We start from the raw sequence: 19668 nt of genomic DNA, 5'->3' as shown, positions 1-19668 counted from the left end.
CTGGCCAGCAAGAGCCACCCCTGTAAACTAGTCTTCCCCGCGGCACAGCTGACACTGGCTGCGTAATTCTTGGTTGTGGGGCCATCCCAGGCACTGTGGGGTGTTAAGCAGTATCCCTGGCCCCCAACCGCTCAAGGCCAGGAGCCCTCCCAGTCGTGACAAACCACATGTGTCCCCAGACATGGCCCTGTGTCCCCTGGGGGTTAGAGTCACCGCCAGGTGAGAAGCACTGATCTAACGGGACACAGGTAACTTGGGAAGGACCGAGGACCCCATCCCTGGGACTGTGCAGGCAGGGCTGGGAAACATCTCTCCATGACATCAGATGAGCTCAGTGGAGCAGAAAGAAGGGCTCCAGGCAACTCCCTGGCGGTCCAGTGGTTAGGACTTCATGCTTTCACTGCCGTGGCCCGGGTTCCATCCCAGGTTGGGGAACTAAGATCCCACATGCTGCGTGGCGTGGCCAAAAACAGAGGAAAAAAAAAAAAAAGAAGGGCTCTACGTCCAGTTCCCCCGACGGCAAGGGTCAGTGGCTCTGATCCGATTCTCAGGGAATGTGGACTCAAAAGGCTCAGAGACCCAGGCTGGAAAAGTCCTTCCAAATCTCCACAAGATGACCAGGGGACAGGATGCAGCACTGCATCCGTGCTTTTTCCAAATGCTTTATTACACGTGACAAAGATCATAGGTCCAGTTGTGCTCACCCCACCCGCCCTGGCGAGCCCTCAGTATGTGATCTGGTACACTGAGGCATGGTCCCTGGACCCCGTGACGATCAGGTGGTTGCTGGGGGACACGTCGCAGCACATGATGGAGGATGTCTCGGGTACCTGGAAGAGTCGGGGAGCAGAGCGACAGGGTTCACCCATCCTTGCCCTTAACATCTGCCCATAGATTCAAACGTGGTCCCTGGGTCGGGGGGGGGGGGTCTCTGCATTTGGAACCCCGGGCTCAGCCCAATGAACGCCGCCCACCTGCCCCACCCCCGTACCTGGACCACTGTGGTCCCCATGGGCATGCTGAAGACGCTGACCAGGTTGTCCGTCCCCACGCTCACCCACCACTGGCCTGGGAGAAGGCAGAGGGGGGCCCGGTCATAGGGAAAGCTGGCAGCTGAGGGCTGGACCCCTGGGGATCTGGGAAACAGGGAGCTCCCCATCTCCCTCACACCCCTGCGGAGAGCATCACTCAGGGCGGTTCCTGCTGATGAAGGGCTTGGGGGGGTCAGGAAGGGTCAGAAAGGGCTGGGTGGAGTCAGTCTTAGTGAGGCAGGGCCCCGTGGGAGGCTGGGGACGACGGCAGACTCCCCGCCGCGATCCTGGCCACTCACCCAGCGGGGAGAACTTGAGACCGAGGATGGTGCCGTCCTTACACCCCACCATGTGCTTCTGGCCCCCAAGGCTGGGCTGCAGCCACTGCTGGCCGTTGGCTGTGCCCACCAGCACCCAGTCCTCCCAGGGGCTGGGGGACAGGCTCATTATCTGGGGAGAAGGCAGCAGGGAAACATTGTCCAGGTCCCAGCGGGGCCCGAGAGGTGGCAGGAGCACAGGGACCCATCCCGGGGGCCGACTGCCTGCCCGCTTCCTGGTTGTGAAACCCCCAGAAAGCAACTTCACATATCCGGCCTTGGCTGGCTCATCTGCAAAATGGGTGTGGTCCTCTCTACTTTGTGGGATTATCACAGAGACTCAATGAGAATAGGAACCCCTGATACAGAGTATGAAAGCATCCAATGTTATCTGGGCAACTGGGGAGGATGTAGCTAAGGACCCCTCTCTTCAGGGCATCACTGAGACTTGAGGTACCACTAACCCCTGCCCTTCCCGCCAGCCTCCACCTCCTTCAGTCCACAGCCCAGCTGCTACCTGGCCAAGCAGGCCCCATCCCAGCTGCACACCTGAGACTCGAACTGGTATTCCTGGGGCTCCCCAGTGGTCCTCAGGTCCCAGCACCGCAGGCAGGCGTCCAGACCCCCTGTCCAGATGTGCTGGTCTTTGACAGCGATGCTCTTGGCACCGTTCAGGTGACCCGGCAGGTCCCTGGCCAGGAGAGGCATTGGAAGGGAGGTCAGGGCTGAAACTCTAAGCTTTGGGCCCCCGAGGACACCCCCCCTCCAATCACACCCGGGTGACAGATGGGGAAACTGAGGCAGGCAAGAAGTACCACAACTGGGCTTCAAGGGCCCAGCCACGGTTTGAACCTGGGTCTTCAACTCTCAAATGCAAGAGTTCTTTAGGGAAAGGGGCTTTGGCCTTGAGACTGCTGGGTCCCTACTCAGGGATCCAGGTGGGAAGCGGCCCTCAGGGTGGCCCCGCCCACCCCTGGGCCACACCTGACCACACTCTGGTTCCGCAGGTCCCAGATCCTGACGCTGCCATCGGTGAAACCGGCAAAGGCCAGGTTGTCCTCAGGGCTGGCGGCCAGGGCCTGGCAGGTGAGGCCTGCACAGGGCAGCTCTGCTCTCACGTACAGGGAAGGTGCCGTCAGGTCCCACAGGCTCACGCTGGTCAGGTTGTGGCCGCCCGTCAGCAGGGCCGTGCTGTTTGAGAACAGCAAGCAGGTGCGCAGGTAGGCCCCCTGGGTCTGGGGTGGGCAGAGCCTGGGGTGAGCTTCCTCCCCTGCAGGGTGGGGGGCTCTCCCTGCTCCCACAAGCTCCGCCCCAGAGCCAGCCCTACCCTCACCTGTACACGCAGGTAGCTCTCCGGAAACCTGGCCTCCACCACCCGGCCGACCAGGCTCCACACCTTGACGCCGCCCCTGCCACAGGTGAAGGCGTGCCGCGTGAAGCTGCTGACGGCCGTGGCCAGCACAGGCTCCCCATGTTCTAGCCTCCGTATCTTCTCCACTCTGTGTGGCACGGCCAGCTTCTTGGACTGCCAGGGCAAAGCATCAGGCCTATTCCACGTGTTTTCAAAGTCCTCAGGGTCCCAGCATCTTGGGAGAGGAGGCCTCAGGGTCACCAGCCCGCCTGTGAGCCTCTCTGCCCGGAGCAGGGCACCTATCAAGCCCCAGAGGGGCTTCGTTCTTTGTCAGATTTTGGGTTCTCTCAGGCTTCATTTCTCCACGGCACTCTATATCCCCCCAGGTTCTACCCACACCCCTCCAAGTATTCTCCTTCTCCCATGACCAAACACTGCTCCCTTCTGCCTGACATGTTTTGCCCTATCCCAGCAAACTCCTACTCATCCTTCAAGGTCCTAACCATTATGTCCCTTCCTCCAGGAAGCCTTCTCACCCCCACATCTGGGCTCCCTTAGCCTCAGACCACAAGGTTGGGACATACTTACATGGGCTTCAGAAATTGATAGGTTTTTACAGGAAGCTCCTGCGGGTGGATGAGGTCACAGCTGAGCCACATTCTCCTCCCACCCCAGCCACCCCAGCCTTTGTGTGGGGTGCGGGGATCTCACCTGGGCCATGTGGGAGAACACCCCCTCTCCTACAGTGCCCAGTCCTGTGCTTCCCTTTCGGGAGCCCTCAGAGGAGCTGGGGGAGGGCGTAGCTGGGCTGAGAACTGGGCAGAGACAAGAGTGGATCAGTGGCAGGTGTGGCTCCCCTCCCCCAGGGCGGACTGCCCTCCTCCCACCAGGATTACCCAAAGTGTCCTTGGGGAGCAGTTTCACTCCCAAGTATCGTGGTGCTGGCTCCTGGCTTTCCTGCCCGTGGGAATTGGGGAGATCAGTTCAGACCAAAGGACCTGACCAGGGTTGGTCTGAGAACTGGAACATGGCAGGCGGGCCCAGGCAGTGTGGACAGGATGCTCCAACTGCCTGAAGTCCCATCCTCCCATCCAGGCAGAGCTGCAGACAGGCTCAGGTCCTCTGAGGGTATCCAAGGGCTGAGGGTGGGGGAGGCATGCCAATCCCACAGGCATCTAGAGGTCAAAGCCAGGGGGCCCAGCCAGGGCAAAGCCCACCCTTCCAGGTACCGAGGATTCCAGTTACTTACCTGGCGTGGCGCCTGCTCTGTCGCTATGACAACAGAAGGGGATGAGGGGGAGAAGCCAGTTCAACTGGTGCTGTCCCTCCAGGCGGCCTGATTCCCCACTTCCCCTCACCCTCAGGGAGACTCACTCCTGCGTCTTGGGTGCTCCTGGGTCCCAGTAAAAATCTGCCAGAGCTGCTCTGTCAGAACATCCTGCCAAAACCGGGGCTCCGAGTCCCAGGATGGCCACGTGTCTAGCTGGTGGACTGTGTCCACTCCGGGGGTCTGCTGGAGCCAGTCGGATGACCTCGTGGCCATGTCTTCGAAGTCTGGCCCCTGGAGACCGGAGGGCTGTGGGGTCTTGGCCTCTGGGCACTGGGGGTCCCGGTTGGGCTGCTCACTGGGGAACTCTTGGTTTCCCTGGTGCTGTAAGCACAGGGTCGTGAGGGACATGAGGATGCACCCTTTGCCCCAAGCCTATCCCCCCCCTACTCAAGGACCCAGGAACCTACCTCCCCCAGCTGGAAGCCCAGGGATTGGCTGCAGGTCTCCACTATCTGTAGGAAGTTTTCTGCCTGGAAGGGGAACGTCATCCCGGCTAAAGCTTCATGCAAGGACAGCCCTGGGTGCGAATACCTTCTTACAAGCCAGTTTCCCTGTTCACAAAGTGAGGCTACACCACCTCCCTTGAACGTTTTTGGGTGGATTCATGATCACCTAGCAAAAAGCAAGCTCTCGGTACCCAGAGGCCACCCTTGGCGGCGGCTGACAAAATTGAGCCCTAATGACCCGTCACCAGTATAATATGGTCGCAAGTCAAGTCAAATCTGGGTTCGCATCCCAGCTGCTTTTCTTGGGGTGTTTGGAAACAAAAGCCTGAATGCCACCCCCTTGCTTAAAATGGCTTCAAGAAGCAAGGCCGTGTGTACACATGTCCCCCTTATGGGGATGACATTTGAAGCTGCTGAAACATTACAAAGATCCTAAGAAACCAATGGTTACCTCTTGGGGAGCAGGGCTGGCGATGGGGATGTTAGGGGCCCTGGTGGGAGGGTCACTTATTTTATATTTAAAATCAAGCCACGTGGCTGCTACCGATTCCAGATTTAAGTGAACAGTTTCTGTGGTCATGGAAGGCACCCTAAATTTTCTTTTTCTCCCTCCCAGCAGGCTGCCCATCTGTTCCTTTAGGACAGGCTCCCTCCTATGACACGTCCCACTGCTTTTCTCAAGAGCATTTATCTGGCCCGGGTACCAGATTTGTGTTTAACCTCTCCTTCCTCAAGACTGAACCTCCCTGCACAGCGGCTACTGGCTGCAGGTCACTATTTAAATAGAAAGTTAAGTTTAATTAAAAATGCGATCCCTCCTGTCCCACGGGCCACATTTCAAGGGCTCAATAGCCACGTGGGGCTGGGGGCTGCCAGAGGAGACGGCGAGGCACGAACCTAGAATGTGCCTGGCAGCCAGCTGAGGACACAGACCACGCAAGACACGACCTGCCAGTAGTGCCAGGAATTTGCTGCGAGGAGACCCACCTTCTCGGCCCGATAAGGGGCTCTACGGGAATGTGCAGCTATATTTAGTCCAGATGGACTAAATACAGTGATATGAGGAATGTTCTAGACCTGCCAGCTAAGGTTGAATACTTGAAACGTGGACGGTGCCACCTGATTGCCAATTAAAGTGTAAACAGCCACGTGTGTCCCGTGGCTACTGCAGAGGGTGACACGGATTTAGTCTTGGGCCTTTGGCTTTGGAGGCAGTGCCGTGGGCCTTCCGAATGCACATGCACCTCCACGGTGGATGCCAGGAAGCTGTCTGGCCCGGAGCGAATTCCAAAATCCTGGGGAAATATTGTGATTCACAGGAAGAAATAATTGCTAAGGAACGTGGCATAAGGCCTGTGGCTGTCAGTTCTGTTGAACGGGCACCACTGGCGTTTCCGTTCTGCAGATGAGAAAACTGAGGCTCAGAGCATCAAAGTCAATTTCCTAAAGTCAGGACACCTGGGGCCCAGCAGTGTTTCCCTGCCTCCACTGGCAGCCTGGTCCCACCCCCTGCCCCTCGCTGGCTGGGGTGGGGGGCAAGCAGGATGGTGGAGGGAGAGGCTGGAATGGAGGACCCCCCTCCCTGAGCTCTGGGCGCTCCAGGTGGCCGCCTCCTAGGGTAGCAGGCGATGGATTCCCCAGCTGGGCCTCCCAGCAGCACGAGGCCCAGGGGAGCCTTCCCCAATCCTCCCTGGCTCGTTAATGCGCAATTTACTGGCACTTTAATGCACTCAGCATGAAAAGTGCTGCTGCCCCCTGCCTGCATGCGGGTCCTCCCTGGGGAGAGCTGTGTGCAGGCGGGCTGCGGAGCCGGGGGCGTTGCCACTGCTGCTGCTCAGGATTTTAAATACACAGCAAGGAGGCTGGGAGACGAGGAACAGGAAACAGGGGAGGGGGAGGCGGTCCCTGTGAAACCACAAGTCAGCTAGGGATCACCACCTGGGGCCTTCTGTTGGGGGAGGAGGGTGCTTAGGGGCGACCCTCCTGGGTCCTCCTCACCCCCTTACATCTTATTTATTTTTTTTGGCAGCACCCCATGGCATGCAGAACTGCCCCGACCAGGGATCATCGAACCTGTGTCCCCTGCAGTGGAAGTACGGAGTCCTAACCACTGCACCACCAAGGAATTCCTCCCCTTATGTCTTGATACTCAGCACATGCTGTCAGTTTCCTGACACATCCACACTCTGACTGCTTCTCACCGCCAAACTGGCTCGGTGACCAGCCTCCCGCACCTGGATGGTCCAACTGGACCCCAACTCCCATCCTGGCCCCCAAATATCCATCCTCCCCAAAGCAGCCACCAGAGGGCGCGAGTGAGCACCTGAGTCAGGACCCGCCCCTCCTCTGCCCACAGCCCTCCAGGGTCCCACCTCCCGGGGGGGGGGGTAAAAGCCAGAGTCCTCCCTGTGGCCCACAAGGCCCTGCACAACCTGCCGCGACCCCTCCCCGCCCTCCCCTCCTCCCTCTCTCCCCCTCTCCCCCTCGCTCACTCTGCTCCAGACACACGGGCCTCCTTGCTGTTCCTCCAATGAACCAGGCCTGGTCCTGCCCCAGGGCCTTTGCACAGGCTGTGCCCTCTGCCTGGTCTACTCCTTCCAGACATCTACACTCCCTCTCTGATCTCCTTCAAGAGTTTGCCCAAATGTCACCTTCTCATCGAGCCTTCCCTGACCACCCTGAATTGTAACCCATTCCCACCTTGGTTCCCCCCACGTCGCCTTGGGGCTGCTCAATTCCACCCCCGCCTTGCCCAGCCCTCACCATCTGACACTTCTGTTTACCAAGCTCCTCTCACCCCAAGGGCAGCGGTTTGTCTGTGTTCTCCTTTGCTATTTCCCTGGCGCCTACAACTGCACTTGGCAAGGAGGTGATGGATAAATATCTGTTGAATGAATAACCGTGTTCTGGTTGCTTCCTGCCCCACCCCACCCCCGCCTCTGGATCTGTCTTTCCCTGTTCCCTGAGCTACCCACCCCAGGCCCCACTAAGTCGCAGACACAGCCCTGGCCCTCTGCCAGTCACATCTGGCACAGGCAGAAAGTCCTGCCAGCACCCAGGAGAAAGGGGCCAGGTGGCAGGAGGACAGGCGGGGTGGACGCCATGCTCAGCCTGGGCAAGGCTCCCCGTGCTGGGAGCTGGGCCCCCAGTGCAGGCCTGTCCCTCCCCCCACCCCCGAGTGTGAGCCAGGCCCTTGGGAACCTCAGACACATGGAGACCGCATCCGGCCATGCCTGGCACATAAAAGCCCCTTCCTAGCACAGGCAACTAACCTGCGATGTGCTGACAGGCCCCTGGCCTCCTCCAGGCACACGGGGACCAGCGAGCAGGACAGGAGGGAAGAGGCTCAGGACCAGAGATGCACTCCTGAGACGTGGGGGATCCACTGATACCGTGGGGATTCCACTTCAGGCCCCACTCCCTCTGCCCCCAGCACTCCAGGACTCCCACCTCCCTCAGGGTGAAAAGCTCAAGTCCACCTCCGCGGCCCACAAGGCCCATTCACCTGCTTGTGATGTTCCTGGAGCCCCTGCCGGATCTCCTGGAACTGCAAAGGAACAACAGCGGTCACACTGGGAGGTGGTCAATGGAAGTGGGCAAGAGTGCAGAACTGAATGCTGTGCATGTTTCTCCCCAGCTGTATGACCCTGGGCAAGTCATGCTACCTCTCTGGTCCCTGCTCTCATCAAATGGGATACTGCCTACCATACTCAGAGTAGGAAGTATTAGGGAGACCCCTGGTTTTCATTCTAGGTATGAAGTGGAGGTCAAAGAGGGGCACAACCTGCCCTTGCTCTTTCCCTGCCCTCCCCTCCTCCCTCTCTCCCCCTCGCTCACTCTGCTCCAGACACACAGGCCTCCTGGCTGTTCCTCCAACACATCAGGCCCGATCCTGCCCCAGGACCTTTGCACGGGCTGTGCCCTCTGCCTGAAACAGCCTTCCCTGTTCTCTCTAGGGTGGCAGGAACTCCGTATCTTCCATGTCTCACTGTGAACGTGAGACACAGTGAGACATGGTGTCACTGTGTCTCATGTTCAAGAAGCCCTTCCTGACTACCTTAGCTCAAAATCTTGACTCACTTTCACTGCTTCACCTTCTATTTTCTTTCAAGCACTTACATTTTGTGAATCTTGTTTCTCTATTTACTTATTTGTCTCTCTCCTTCCCTTAGAGCTGCCGGGTCCTATGGGGTAGCCACTAGTCAAACGTGGCTCTTTAACTTTCAGTCAATTAAAATTCAGCTCCTTACAGGAGCTCAGTAGCCACATGTGGCTGGCGGGTGCCATATTGGACCCTGTTGATAGAGAACATTCTTATCTTTGTGGAAAGTTCCAGAAGACAGCACACACTAGAATATACATTCCTGAAGGGCAGGGACTCCCATCACGTGCTGTACCCCTAACTCATCAACCGTGGGCTGAAGAAACTTCTCCTTAATTTAAATACAGAATTACTTGTTTTCACAGCAAGGTTTTTATTAATTAAGAAAAACTCACATGAAGTTGTTGCTCACTGGGTTAACTCACTTGCCTAAAATAAGCAAAGTAAGTAGAGGAGAGGGTGCCCCCAAACCCGGATCCTGAGGTCAAACTCAACAGCCTTTCCAGGAGGCTCCTGAGGGGCTACCTGGTGGTGGTGGTGGTGGGGAGAGTAGGGGCGGGGCTTCCTGGAGAGGGCGGGACTTCCCGGGCCGGGGCTCACCAAGTAGTAAGCGCTGTCCATCTGTGTCGTCAAGTGAGTGGGGAACCTGCCAGGGAAGACAAACCCGCTGCAAGAGGAGGCCTCAAGACCCTTCCCCAGAATGAGCCCTGCCCCCAGCCTCCCATCAGGGCAGTTCTGGCAAGTGAGCTAGTCCCTTCCAGGTGCCACATTGAAGAAGGCGCCAAGACGAATATGATTTTAATGCGGTATTTTAAAAAAACGTAATTGAATGCAAGCAAATTCACACTGAACAACAACAAAATCAAAAATTTAAATGAAAGCCAGGATCGGTATTACTGGCTTTCCTTTCCTTTTGCTTCAGCCTTCAGTATGGCTCCTCCCCCCTCCCCGCCCCCCACCAGCACTGGTCCTGTCTTTTGGGCCATGGAGACAAGGATGGGATTCTTTCCCTCGGTGGGACTTAGGGCCCCAGCGGGGCCTCCAGCCCCCGAGAATCGCCCTCACCTGGGGAAGTGCTGCTTGAGCTGATCCAGGGCATTCTGATAGTAGCCGGCCTCAGGATGAGCCTGGAGAGGTCGAAGGAGGGATGAAGAAAACCCACAGCCTCCCCGTATCCCTGCCGTCAGGTCATCAGCCCCAAAGAGGGTGAGGTGGGGCCTCCTGAGGCCTGAGGGTAGTTTGCTTTCTCTCTTATTACTTAAGTACCCACAGGGTATCTTCCATCTTGATTTTTGGCCTAAAGATGAAAATATTTACTCTCTGGCCCTTTACAGAAGCTTGCCTGCCCCTGGCCTAAACTGATAGAAATAGTTTTCCCTGGGAAGTAATGGCGGGTGGGGAGGCGCAGAGAGGGACTTTTGCTTATAAAATAGTAACTGAGTAGGTGATGTAGCCCTATGTTTTATCACCTGGGTAATAATAAGTTTAAAGAGAAAGGCCTTAAAGTATGATGGGTTACTGTCCCCAGCTGAAGGCCTGGCCAGCCGGCCCATGTCTGTCCCTCAGGAGCAGGAGAACAAGATTTGAGCCTCTTGCCCCCTCCCCCAGGGGATAATGCCTCACCATCCTTTGAGGGTGCCCGTGGGGGCTGAGATGGCCCCAAGAAGTCAGTCTTCAGGCTGGAGTCACAAGGACTTTAGCCAGGGACTGTAAAAGTAAAGAGGGGATGTCAGATCCTGAACGCAGAAGGCTGGGCAGTAGCAGAGGACAGAACTAGCCCCACCCCACCCTCGGCCTCCAGCACCACCCACCTTGGTCTTCTCTCCTCCAGGACTCAGTCCCGGGCCCCCAAACCCCTCCCTGACTGCCAGCACCCCACTGCATTCCCTACATCCTCTGTTCTTTCATTCATCACTCTGGTGCTTCCAGCTGTGCTGATTAGTGGTGGGGACCCCCTGGGGCCTCACCCTTTGAGGTGGGGGCGCCGTACGGTGCCAAACATACTCCCTGACAGGAGCAGTCAGGGCTGGAGGTACCCCAGAGAAAGATATCAAAGCTCAACCTTAGTTTTGAGACAATTTCCTAAAGCACGGGAGAACATCATTTGGAAAGGGGTTTTGAAGGATGAGTAAGAGTTGGCCAGGTGAATTCGGAGAAATTTCTCAGACAGGAGGAAAGAGACGTCTCTCTACCCCCAATCATTCCTGCGGCACCAAGCCCCTTCTTTACTTCGCTTCTGCCCCTCAGCTCCCCTCTAGGCTCCTCCCCAGCCCAGGGACCATGGGGCCCTCCGGGAGACTGGCAGGCCTACCCGCCTCCCTTAGGATGGTGGCCCAGGAGGAACGAGGAGGAAGCCGCGGGATCAGCCAAGTTCAGGCTGACAGGAAGCACGTCCCCCCATCCCCGGGGGCCAATTGACCCATCGGGCCCCGCCCCGCCCCGCCCCGGCCCCGCCCCGCCGCCACCTGCAACGCGAAGCTGGTCCGTGAACTAGCAGCAGCTGCACGTGGGCTCAGGCTCCGCGGGCGGCCGCTGGTAGTGCCGACCAATCGCGAGGCCGCTTGCCCACGTGGGCCACGGTCGCCGTCGGTGATTGGTCGGCTCTCCCCAGCCTCTGGCCGGGCTGTCAATCAGCGCGCGGGGCGCCGCCGCTTAACCCTTGCGGTCCCGCTGCGGGGAAGGGCAGCGTGCAGAGTCGCAGGCAGGTTGGGATCCAGGCAGGGATGAGGATATTTAGAAGGGCAAGGGGCTTGGAGTCAGCGGGTGCAACTTGAGGAGGGACTGGGCGGTGTGTATTTGCCTTGTTTGGTGAGAAGTCCTGTCAATTTTTCGTCTTGCCCAGGAGTGGCTCGGGGCTGGGGGTGGAGATGGGGAGAGTCTTCTGCACTCTCACTCCAATCCTTAGATCTGGACTAAGAACCTTTTCCTCAATATTAAATAAAGTGCAATGCAAACGAAGCTTCAGTCCCCTTTCTTGGGGAAAACTCAATGGCTCCCTTTTATCCAGGCTTCCTAGGAGCCAAGCCCGGGGCTGTGCATCTTATCAGCGAATTTTCCCAGCTGCCCTTTAAGCCCGGGGACCGAGACTCTGAGAAATCTGAGAATAAAAAGCTGGAACTGCAAAGGCCTTGAGGCTGGTACAATTTTTCCAGGTTCAAGGCCAAGGAGGGAAGCGTAGTGCCTACTCTAGGCTTAGGGTACCTCAGAGATAAGTGGTGGGGTGTATGTGGAGGGATTCAGGAGTCCTGTTTTCGTGTGAAATGCCTGCTTGAGATGGCAAGTGGTCAGATCAGAGTCTGGGGGTGAGAGGTCAACCCCAGAACATTGGCACTGGCTGTTCCTTCCTGGGCCAGGGAGAGCCTGTCCCCTGACTGCCACTGGCTGGATCCCTCACCTTCGGCTCTGGTACAGAGGTTAGCACCTCAGGGAGGCCTCCATCCCCCCTTTCTTATTTTTCTCCAAATCTGGCTTCTGTTGGAGCTAATCTCGTAATCTCCATGGCCCTATACTCTGCTGTGTTCAAAATTCACTGAATGCTGACGGGATTTTCCCACTTGCTTGCACCTGGTCACAGGCACTTGGGTGGGTATGCTGGCTCGGGATCCACACAACCAGAGCACTCTCTCTTTCCCCCCACCCAAGTCTGTGCTTTGCCATGGGGGGAGGATGGAAGGAAACGGGTGACTGAGGGTTCAGATCTTCGGATGCGTAGCCCCCAGAGGTTATGATGTAAACACACAAATTGGGTTTTGTGGCTTGTCTATGGAGGACAAAGTGAGGGCTGCCATGTACGAGCCACAAATAAAGGTTTTCACCCACAATCCCTCCACTGGCCCTTAATGGAAGTGTATTTTATTTATGGTCCAGACTGCTAATTGCCCCTCTCCCTGTTTGTAGACAGTCAGCTGGACATACCAGTTTATCCGAGGCTATCTTGTCTTCTACTGTATCCACCGGGTACCTGTGGTTATTTAAATTAAAATGAATTACAATTAAATAAAATTTAAACCTCAGTTCCTGGGGGCCACTGACCAAATGAATTTCAATTGCTTAGTATCCACACCTGACTGTCCGCACTGCAGATCTAGAACATTCCCATCATCTTAGAAAGTTCTGCTGGTCAGTGCAGATCTGAGAGTCTCTTTTTTTTCTTTTAATTTTTATTTTATATTGGAGTATAATTGATATACAATGTTGTATTAGTTTCATAGATCTGAGGTTCTTAAAAAAGAGAAATTCCTAGGTCCTTGTAGAAATGGGAGCCGTTTTATAGCAGCCATTTCATCCTCACTCGTGGAAAGCCCCCCGCACCTGGGGCTGGGGTGATAGCTGGCCCTTTGGCTGGTGTGGGCTCACCTCTGCTTCTTCCTTTAACTGTCCCCCGCTTGCTCCAGCCTGGCGGGCAGAGAAGCATCCTCCCTGAGCCCTCAGGAAGGGGATGGATGACACAGCAGCTAGGAGAGAAGGAAGCAAAGATTTCCTTCTTGGCTCTCAAGTCGCTGTGGTTTACTTTGGAAATCCAAGGTCTGGATGAAAGTTTGAGAGGAAAACAGTTTGCATTTCCAAAGCTTTGGAATTCCCTGGGCTCACCCCCAGAGACCTCAGACCTGGATGCCCAGAGGCCACAGGGTCACCTGGGTTGGGTGTAGACCAGCCAGAGGGCTCAAGAGAGAGCCCAGGGTGGAGAGGGGCCTGTGGAGTGACCTCAGGGAGGTGACAGCTGGGAGGTAGTGACAGGTTTCAACCCCCCAAATTCTCTCCCCCATCCCCAGAACCTCCCAGTGGGCCTCGTGGGCCACAGACCATAGCCAAGTGACAGGAATGAGGGGGAAGCTGCAGAAGCCTGTAGGTAAACAGCCCTCCTGTCCAGGCAACAGATGAATGACCAAGAAGCAGCAGGACAGGGACCCTCCAGAGACACTGGCCGGGCTGGGAGCTGCTCAAGGGCCCAATGCCCCCAGCTGTCCCCACTCAGCCACCACATGAATCTCCTTGAACTTAGCCTGGCCCCAGGAAAAGTGAATTTATCAAATTACTCAGAATTGATTGAGGTTTGCTTTCTGCCACCTGGTGGAAAGAGGTTTGTGTTCCTTTCCTGGCACCGCTGTCACAAATAACCACAGACTGGGTGGCTTAAAACAACAGAAATTTCTTCTCTCACATTCTGGAGACGGAGACGGAAAGTCCAAAATCAAGGCTTTGGCAGGCAGGGCCCTGCTCCCTCTGAAGGCTCAGGCGAGGATCCTTCCCGCCTCTTCCAGCTTCTGGAGTTGCTGCCCATCCTTGGCATCCTTGGTTGGCAGAAGCGTCACCCTAAGCTCTGCCTGTGTCTTCACATGGTGTCTGTGTGCGTGTGTATGCCTGTATCCAAATGTCCCTTTTCTTACAAGGACACCAGTCGCTGGGTTTGGGGCCACCCCACTCCAGTATGACCTCATCTTAACTAATTACATCTGCAAAGACCCTCTTTCCAAACAAGGTCCCGTTCCCAGCTAACGCGGGTTAGGATTTAAATGTATGTTTTTAGGGGATACAATTCTACGCCCTACAAGGCTCAAAAGAAAAATTAAGTAACTATAGCAACCCACTCTATCCTCCATGAATCCTGACATCCCCCTTTTACAGAGGAGGAAAATGAAGCTCAGAGAGGTTAACTGACCTGCCCCGGGTCGTGCCGTTACTAAGTGGCTAAGCTGGGATTTGAACCCGTGACGTACATGCATAACCCTTATGCCCTAATGCCCAGATCTAAATTAAGCTCCCACATTTTTTTTTTTTTTTGCGAAATGAAATTAATTTTCCTTTATTTCAGGACTTGCTGAAATGGTTCATTTTCAAAAAAAATTTTATTGGAGTATAGTTGGGACTGCCCTGGAAGTCCAGTGGTTAGGGGTCCACGCTCTCACTGCTGAGGGCTTGGGTTTGATCCCTGGTTGGGGAATAAGATTCCACAAGCCACGTGGTGTAGCCAAAAACAAAAAAATTTTTTTTATTGGAGTAGAGTTGATTTACAATACTGTGTTAGTTTCAGGTGTACAGCAAAGTGATTCAGTTATACATATACATATATTCATTTTTTCAGATTCTTATATAGGTTATCACAGAATATTGAGTAGAGTTCCCTGTGCTATACAGTAGGTCCTTGTTGGTTATCTATCTCATATATAGTAGTGTGTATATGTTATTCCCAAGCTCCTGATTTATCCCTCACCCTCACCACGTTTCCCCTTTGGTAGCCATTAAGTTTTTTTCCGATATCCGTAAGACTGTTTCTGTTTTGTAAATAAGTTCATTTGTATCATTTTTTAAAATTAGATTCCAAATATAAGTGATATCATATGATATTTGTCTTTCTCTGTCTGACTTACTTCACTTAGTATGACAATCTCTTGGTCCACCCATGTTGCTGCAAATGGCACTATTTCATTCTTTTTTATGGCTGAGTAATATTCCACTGAATATATGTACCACAACTTCTTTATCCATTCCTCTGTTGACAGACGTTTAGGTTGCTTCCATGTTTTGGCTATTGTAAATAGTGCTGCAATGAACATTGGGGCGCATGTATTTTTTCTAATTATGGTTTTCTCAGGATATATGCCCAGGAGTGGGATTGCTGGAAGCCCCACTTTTTTTTTTTTTTTTGAGGTACACAGGCCTCTCACTGTTGTGGCCTCTCCCGTTATGGAGCACAGGCTCCGGACGTGCAGGTTCAGCGGCCATGGCTCATGGGCCTAGCCGCTCCGCGGCATGTGGGATCTTCCCAGACCGGGGCACGAACCTGTGTCCCCTGCATCGGCAGGCAGACTCTCAACCACTGCGCCACCAGGGAAGCCCATGGAAGCCCCACATTTGAACTGTCCATGTAGCGATAGGTTGAGCCATCCCATGGACCTAAGCTTAGAGGAAGGTGTGTCCATCCCAGAAGTGGATTTTTGGTCTCTGGGACCTGCAACTTCTGAAGAAATCCAGATGTGTTAGTTAGCTACTGCTGCATAACAAAGTGACCCCTAGCTGAGTGCCTTGAAATAAGAAACATCACCTCACATGAGTTCTAGTGGTCAGGAATCTGGAGGTGGCTTCACTGGTTCAATGCTGGGTCACTGGTGAACATTTATCCATGTTTCAGCCTTTCTTGTTTCCCTTTTTACAGGGATCATCTTCTGCCATCCAGAACTCAACTTAAAATCTCTTCTCAGTAAGGCTCCATCACTTTCTCTCTCTTGCTCCCCTAATCCTGCTCATCACCCCGTGATTTTTTTGGTTTTATTTAATTCTTATTTTGCAATTTATTTTATTTTTGGCTGTGTCGGGTCTTAGTTGTGGCACTTGGGATCTTTTGTTGCCGTTCGCAGGCTCTTTGTCGTGGCACACAGGCTTCTCTTTAGCTGTGGTGCGTAGGCTCAGTAGTCGCAGCATGCGGGCTTAGTTGCCTCACGGCATGTGGGATCTTAGTTCCCTGACCAGGAATCGAACCCGCGTCCCCTGCATTGGAAGGAGGATTCTTAACCACTGGACCACCAGGGAAATCCCTATTTAATTCTTTCTTGTCCGTGCTGTCCATGCGTGGCTGAAAGGGTGGCTGGGTGGATGACTCTTGTGTTCCTCCAAGTGCATTTTTGGGGGGCTTATTTCTCCCAGATGGCTGGGTCGCAGGTGGGGGTCCAAGATGGCCCCCCACAGGAAGCTCTGCGTCCTCTGACTTTTCCCCACCAGGGCTGGGCAGGGTGGTGGTACTGAGGTTGTCTTTTTTGTCTTTCTTTCTTTTTTATTTGGCTGCACTGGGTCTTATTTGCGGCATGAGGGATCTAGTTCCCTGATCAGGGATCGAACCCAGGCCCCCTGCACTGGGAGCGCAGAGTCTTAACCACTGGACCACCAGGGAAGTCCCCTGAGGTGGTCTTTTGATGGCCAAGCCCTGGCCTCCTTGTTACATCCCATATTGTCAATTCATCCCAATTCATACTTTGCCCTGTAAAGACCCCTCCGCTGTGACTTGGTGAAGGGATGTGACCCAGGTGATGTCCCAACATCACCCCTCCGTGTCACGTGCTTAACTGACTTGTCCATCCAGCCCCCTGGTGTACATTTAAGGCTCAGCGGGACTAAGGTTGGTTAAACCAGGCATTTTAGGCTGCTGAGGGCTTACGGGCAAACTCCCAGTTGGCCAGTTGTTCACTCCAATGGCATCATCTAAAGGAAGGTGGTGGCTTTAGCCCAGCGAGACCCCCACGGTGTGGAGAGGCTGCAGAACACCTTCCTGGGGGTCCAGCTCACCCCCTTTATGAGGTGGAAAGAGAGGAAGGTGGCCGTAGATCTCATACCCAAGGCATGTTCTGAGTTGAATTTGTGGTCTCTGGCGCCCTCTTCTGGGGAAACTTTTTATTACAGCTTCATTGACGTGTACAAAATGTGAGTTGACCTGTGTTTAAGCACAGGGTTCCTTGATTTTTAGTAAATTTGTCCAATTGTACAACCATCACCACAATCCAATTTGAGCAACTTTCCATCACCTCAGAAATGTCCCTTTTGTCCGTTTTGAGTGGTTCCCTCCTTCCCAGCAGTGCCTGAGGGCCCAGTTGCTTCACACCCTCCCAGTGGGAAACCTTTCACATTAGGGGATTCACGGTGGTAGGAACTTCTTCCTTCTCAGAAGGGATCTCCTGGTAGCCAGATGCCAGCTTTCCCTCATCAGCCTCTAGGCTGTCCACCTCCAGTCCTGATTTAGAGGCTCATTTCTGCCCATCCTCTGAGATGGGATGCCAGAATCACAGAGTCAGATGGATCTGGGTCGTTGTGGTGGGTGGAGCCCTGACCCTTCAGTTCCTCTGTTTATCCATCTTTCTATTATCTAGCATCTAGGATACTTTAAAATAATGTTCCACCAAAGAAGTACACTGACACGTTGCTTCTAAACATGAAATAAATCCATTCTTTGGTAATAACTTTTTTTTTTTTTTTTTTTTTTTTTTTGCGGCACACGGGCCTCTCACTGCTGTGGCCTCTCCCGCTGCGGAGCACAGGCTCCGGACGCGCAGGCTCAGCGGCCATGGCCCACGGGACCAGCCGCTCCGCGGCATGTGGGATCCGCCCGGACCGGGGCACGAACCCGCGTCCCCTGCATCGGCAGGCGGACTCCCAACCACTGCGCCACCAGGGAAGCCCCGGTAATGACTTTTAAGAGTGTAATCTGTAATAATACTGAATCACAATGCTGTACACCTGACGCTAATATATTGTAAAGCAACTAGATTTCAATTTAAAAAATATAAACACAAAATAAAGTGAAGCAAATGGAACCCAAAGATCTCAAATGACAAATGAGCATCCCCTGCCGTGTCCTCGGTGGGGTTCCTTGGAGTCTGCTGTTTGTTACTTTTCTTAGGTTATTTACCTTCATATTTTTGAGTCAATGGTTCTTAAACTTGTGTGTGAATAAGAACCCCTACTGGTGGGCGGGGGGAGCTTGAGAATTTGCATTTCTAGCCAGGCCGGGGGTGGGGGGAGTGGGTAGCTGATGCCGTTGGTCTGGCCATCCCAGTGTGAGAACCTGTGCTCTCCCTGGATTTGCAGTGCTGGACATGATGATTCCACGTGATGATGGAGAATTTCTCCTGTTACTGTCCCAATCTGTGTGTCTAGTTTATTATTTAAGGAAATACATGTGAGAATAAAATTCGGCATGAAAAACCAAAAAGAAAAAGCTTCCACGTGACTGAGGGAAGTAGCTTCATTTGGGACCCACTGTTTTCAACCACACATAAGCTATTATAAAATTCCTTAAAGGGATGATCTTACCAGTTATATTCTTGGAAAACACAGCAATAAAACCAGGAAAAAGAATGAAAGCAAATGGTCGCGGACAATTAAAATAGATTACTCATGTTCTTTTATCACTGGTTGGCTATCTATATGCTTTCTAGTACAAACTAGGACATTATTTGGGGATAACTTTTTATTTTGGTATAATTTCAAGCTTACAGAAAAGTTGCAAGATCAGACCAAGAACTCCTGAACATACCATTCATCCACTTTCCCCAATGTTAATATCTTGTCCCTTTTTCTTTTTCATCTTCTCTCTGTGTATATATACATACGTATATGTAAATTATTCATATTTCCCCCCTTAACTCTGTAAATTGCATTCTGTGCCCCTGTAACCAAGCAGGACCCTATGGGGCCTTTGCAGGACAAACCCACCCACCATGTCCTCCACCTTCCTCTTGTCTGTAAAAAAACCTTTAGCCTCCTAGGCCTTCCTCGAGTTCCGAAGAATAAATTCAATCAGAGAAGGGAGAAAATGCAGAAAGAAAGTAAAACAGCCAAGCAAGACGAACTAGCAATGATTTAGCCATTAAAGTCAAGGACCTTCCGTATCTCCTCAAGGGCTATAGATCATATTCTGAGCCGTGTCCTTTGAGCTGTTTTGGAGTTACTGAAAAAACCACTAGGTGGATGAAGTAAACTGCATGATGCCCACAAGCACGTAGACCCCAGACCAATTGGAACCAGGTTTATGATGTTGACGCCTGATTACCTCACCACCAACCAATCAGAAGAACGACCACCAGCTGATCACGCACACACACCACCCCCTCCCTCACCCCGTCTTCAAAACCCTTTCCCTGAAAACTATTGGGGAGTGAGTCTGGGGCTTTTGAGCACTAGCTTCCTGGACTTCTGGCTTGGCGCCTGCGATAAACACTGCCCTTTCCTTCACCACAACCCGGGTCAGTAAACTGGCTTTACTGCCCGCAGGTGAGCACACCCAGTTTGGTTCAGTAACATCTCCTTTATCCTGAAATACTTCAGTGGCTGTTTCGAAGCAGCCAACTAGGAGGTTTTGCTAGTGAAAGGGCGCCCTCTTGTGGTCACTATTTTTCTCCACCGAACGTTTTCTTTGTATATTGTGGTTACAATTACTTTGTCTGTGTCTATTTCACAAATATCTTCTCCTTGTTGTGGCTTGCCTGCTTGCTTTCTTCATAGTGACTTTCAATGAGCAAATGTTTAAAAGTTTAATGACCAACTTGATCTTTTCATTGTGTGTATTTGCCACATTTTGTATCCTAGCTGAAAATTCTTTGCCTA

At 53.5% G+C, this 19668-nt stretch overlaps 1 protein-coding gene across 1 annotated transcript; it reads right to left on the bottom strand.

Annotated features, from left to right (window-relative positions):
• Positions 1-633: 633 nt before the first annotated feature.
• On the bottom strand, positions 634-4664 carry TLE6 (TLE family member 6, subcortical maternal complex member). Its single transcript, XM_073803458.1, is given in 11 exon segments — positions 634-830; positions 992-1068; positions 1331-1481; positions 1898-2039; positions 2333-2583; positions 2682-2934; positions 3288-3325; positions 3411-3676; positions 3678-3971; positions 4074-4350; positions 4437-4664. Coding segments are annotated over 11 exon segments (1935 nt in total). The 5' UTR covers positions 4518-4664; the 3' UTR covers positions 634-725.
• Positions 4665-19668: the final 15004 nt, after the last annotated feature.

The sequence above is a fragment of the Tursiops truncatus genome, chromosome 3, assembly GCF_011762595.2.
Source record: "Tursiops truncatus isolate mTurTru1 chromosome 3, mTurTru1.mat.Y, whole genome shotgun sequence".
NCBI lineage: Eukaryota > Metazoa > Chordata > Mammalia > Artiodactyla > Delphinidae > Tursiops > Tursiops truncatus.
The sequence above is the reverse complement of the archived record's forward strand: the minus strand, read 5'-3'. Positions and strand labels throughout refer to the sequence as shown.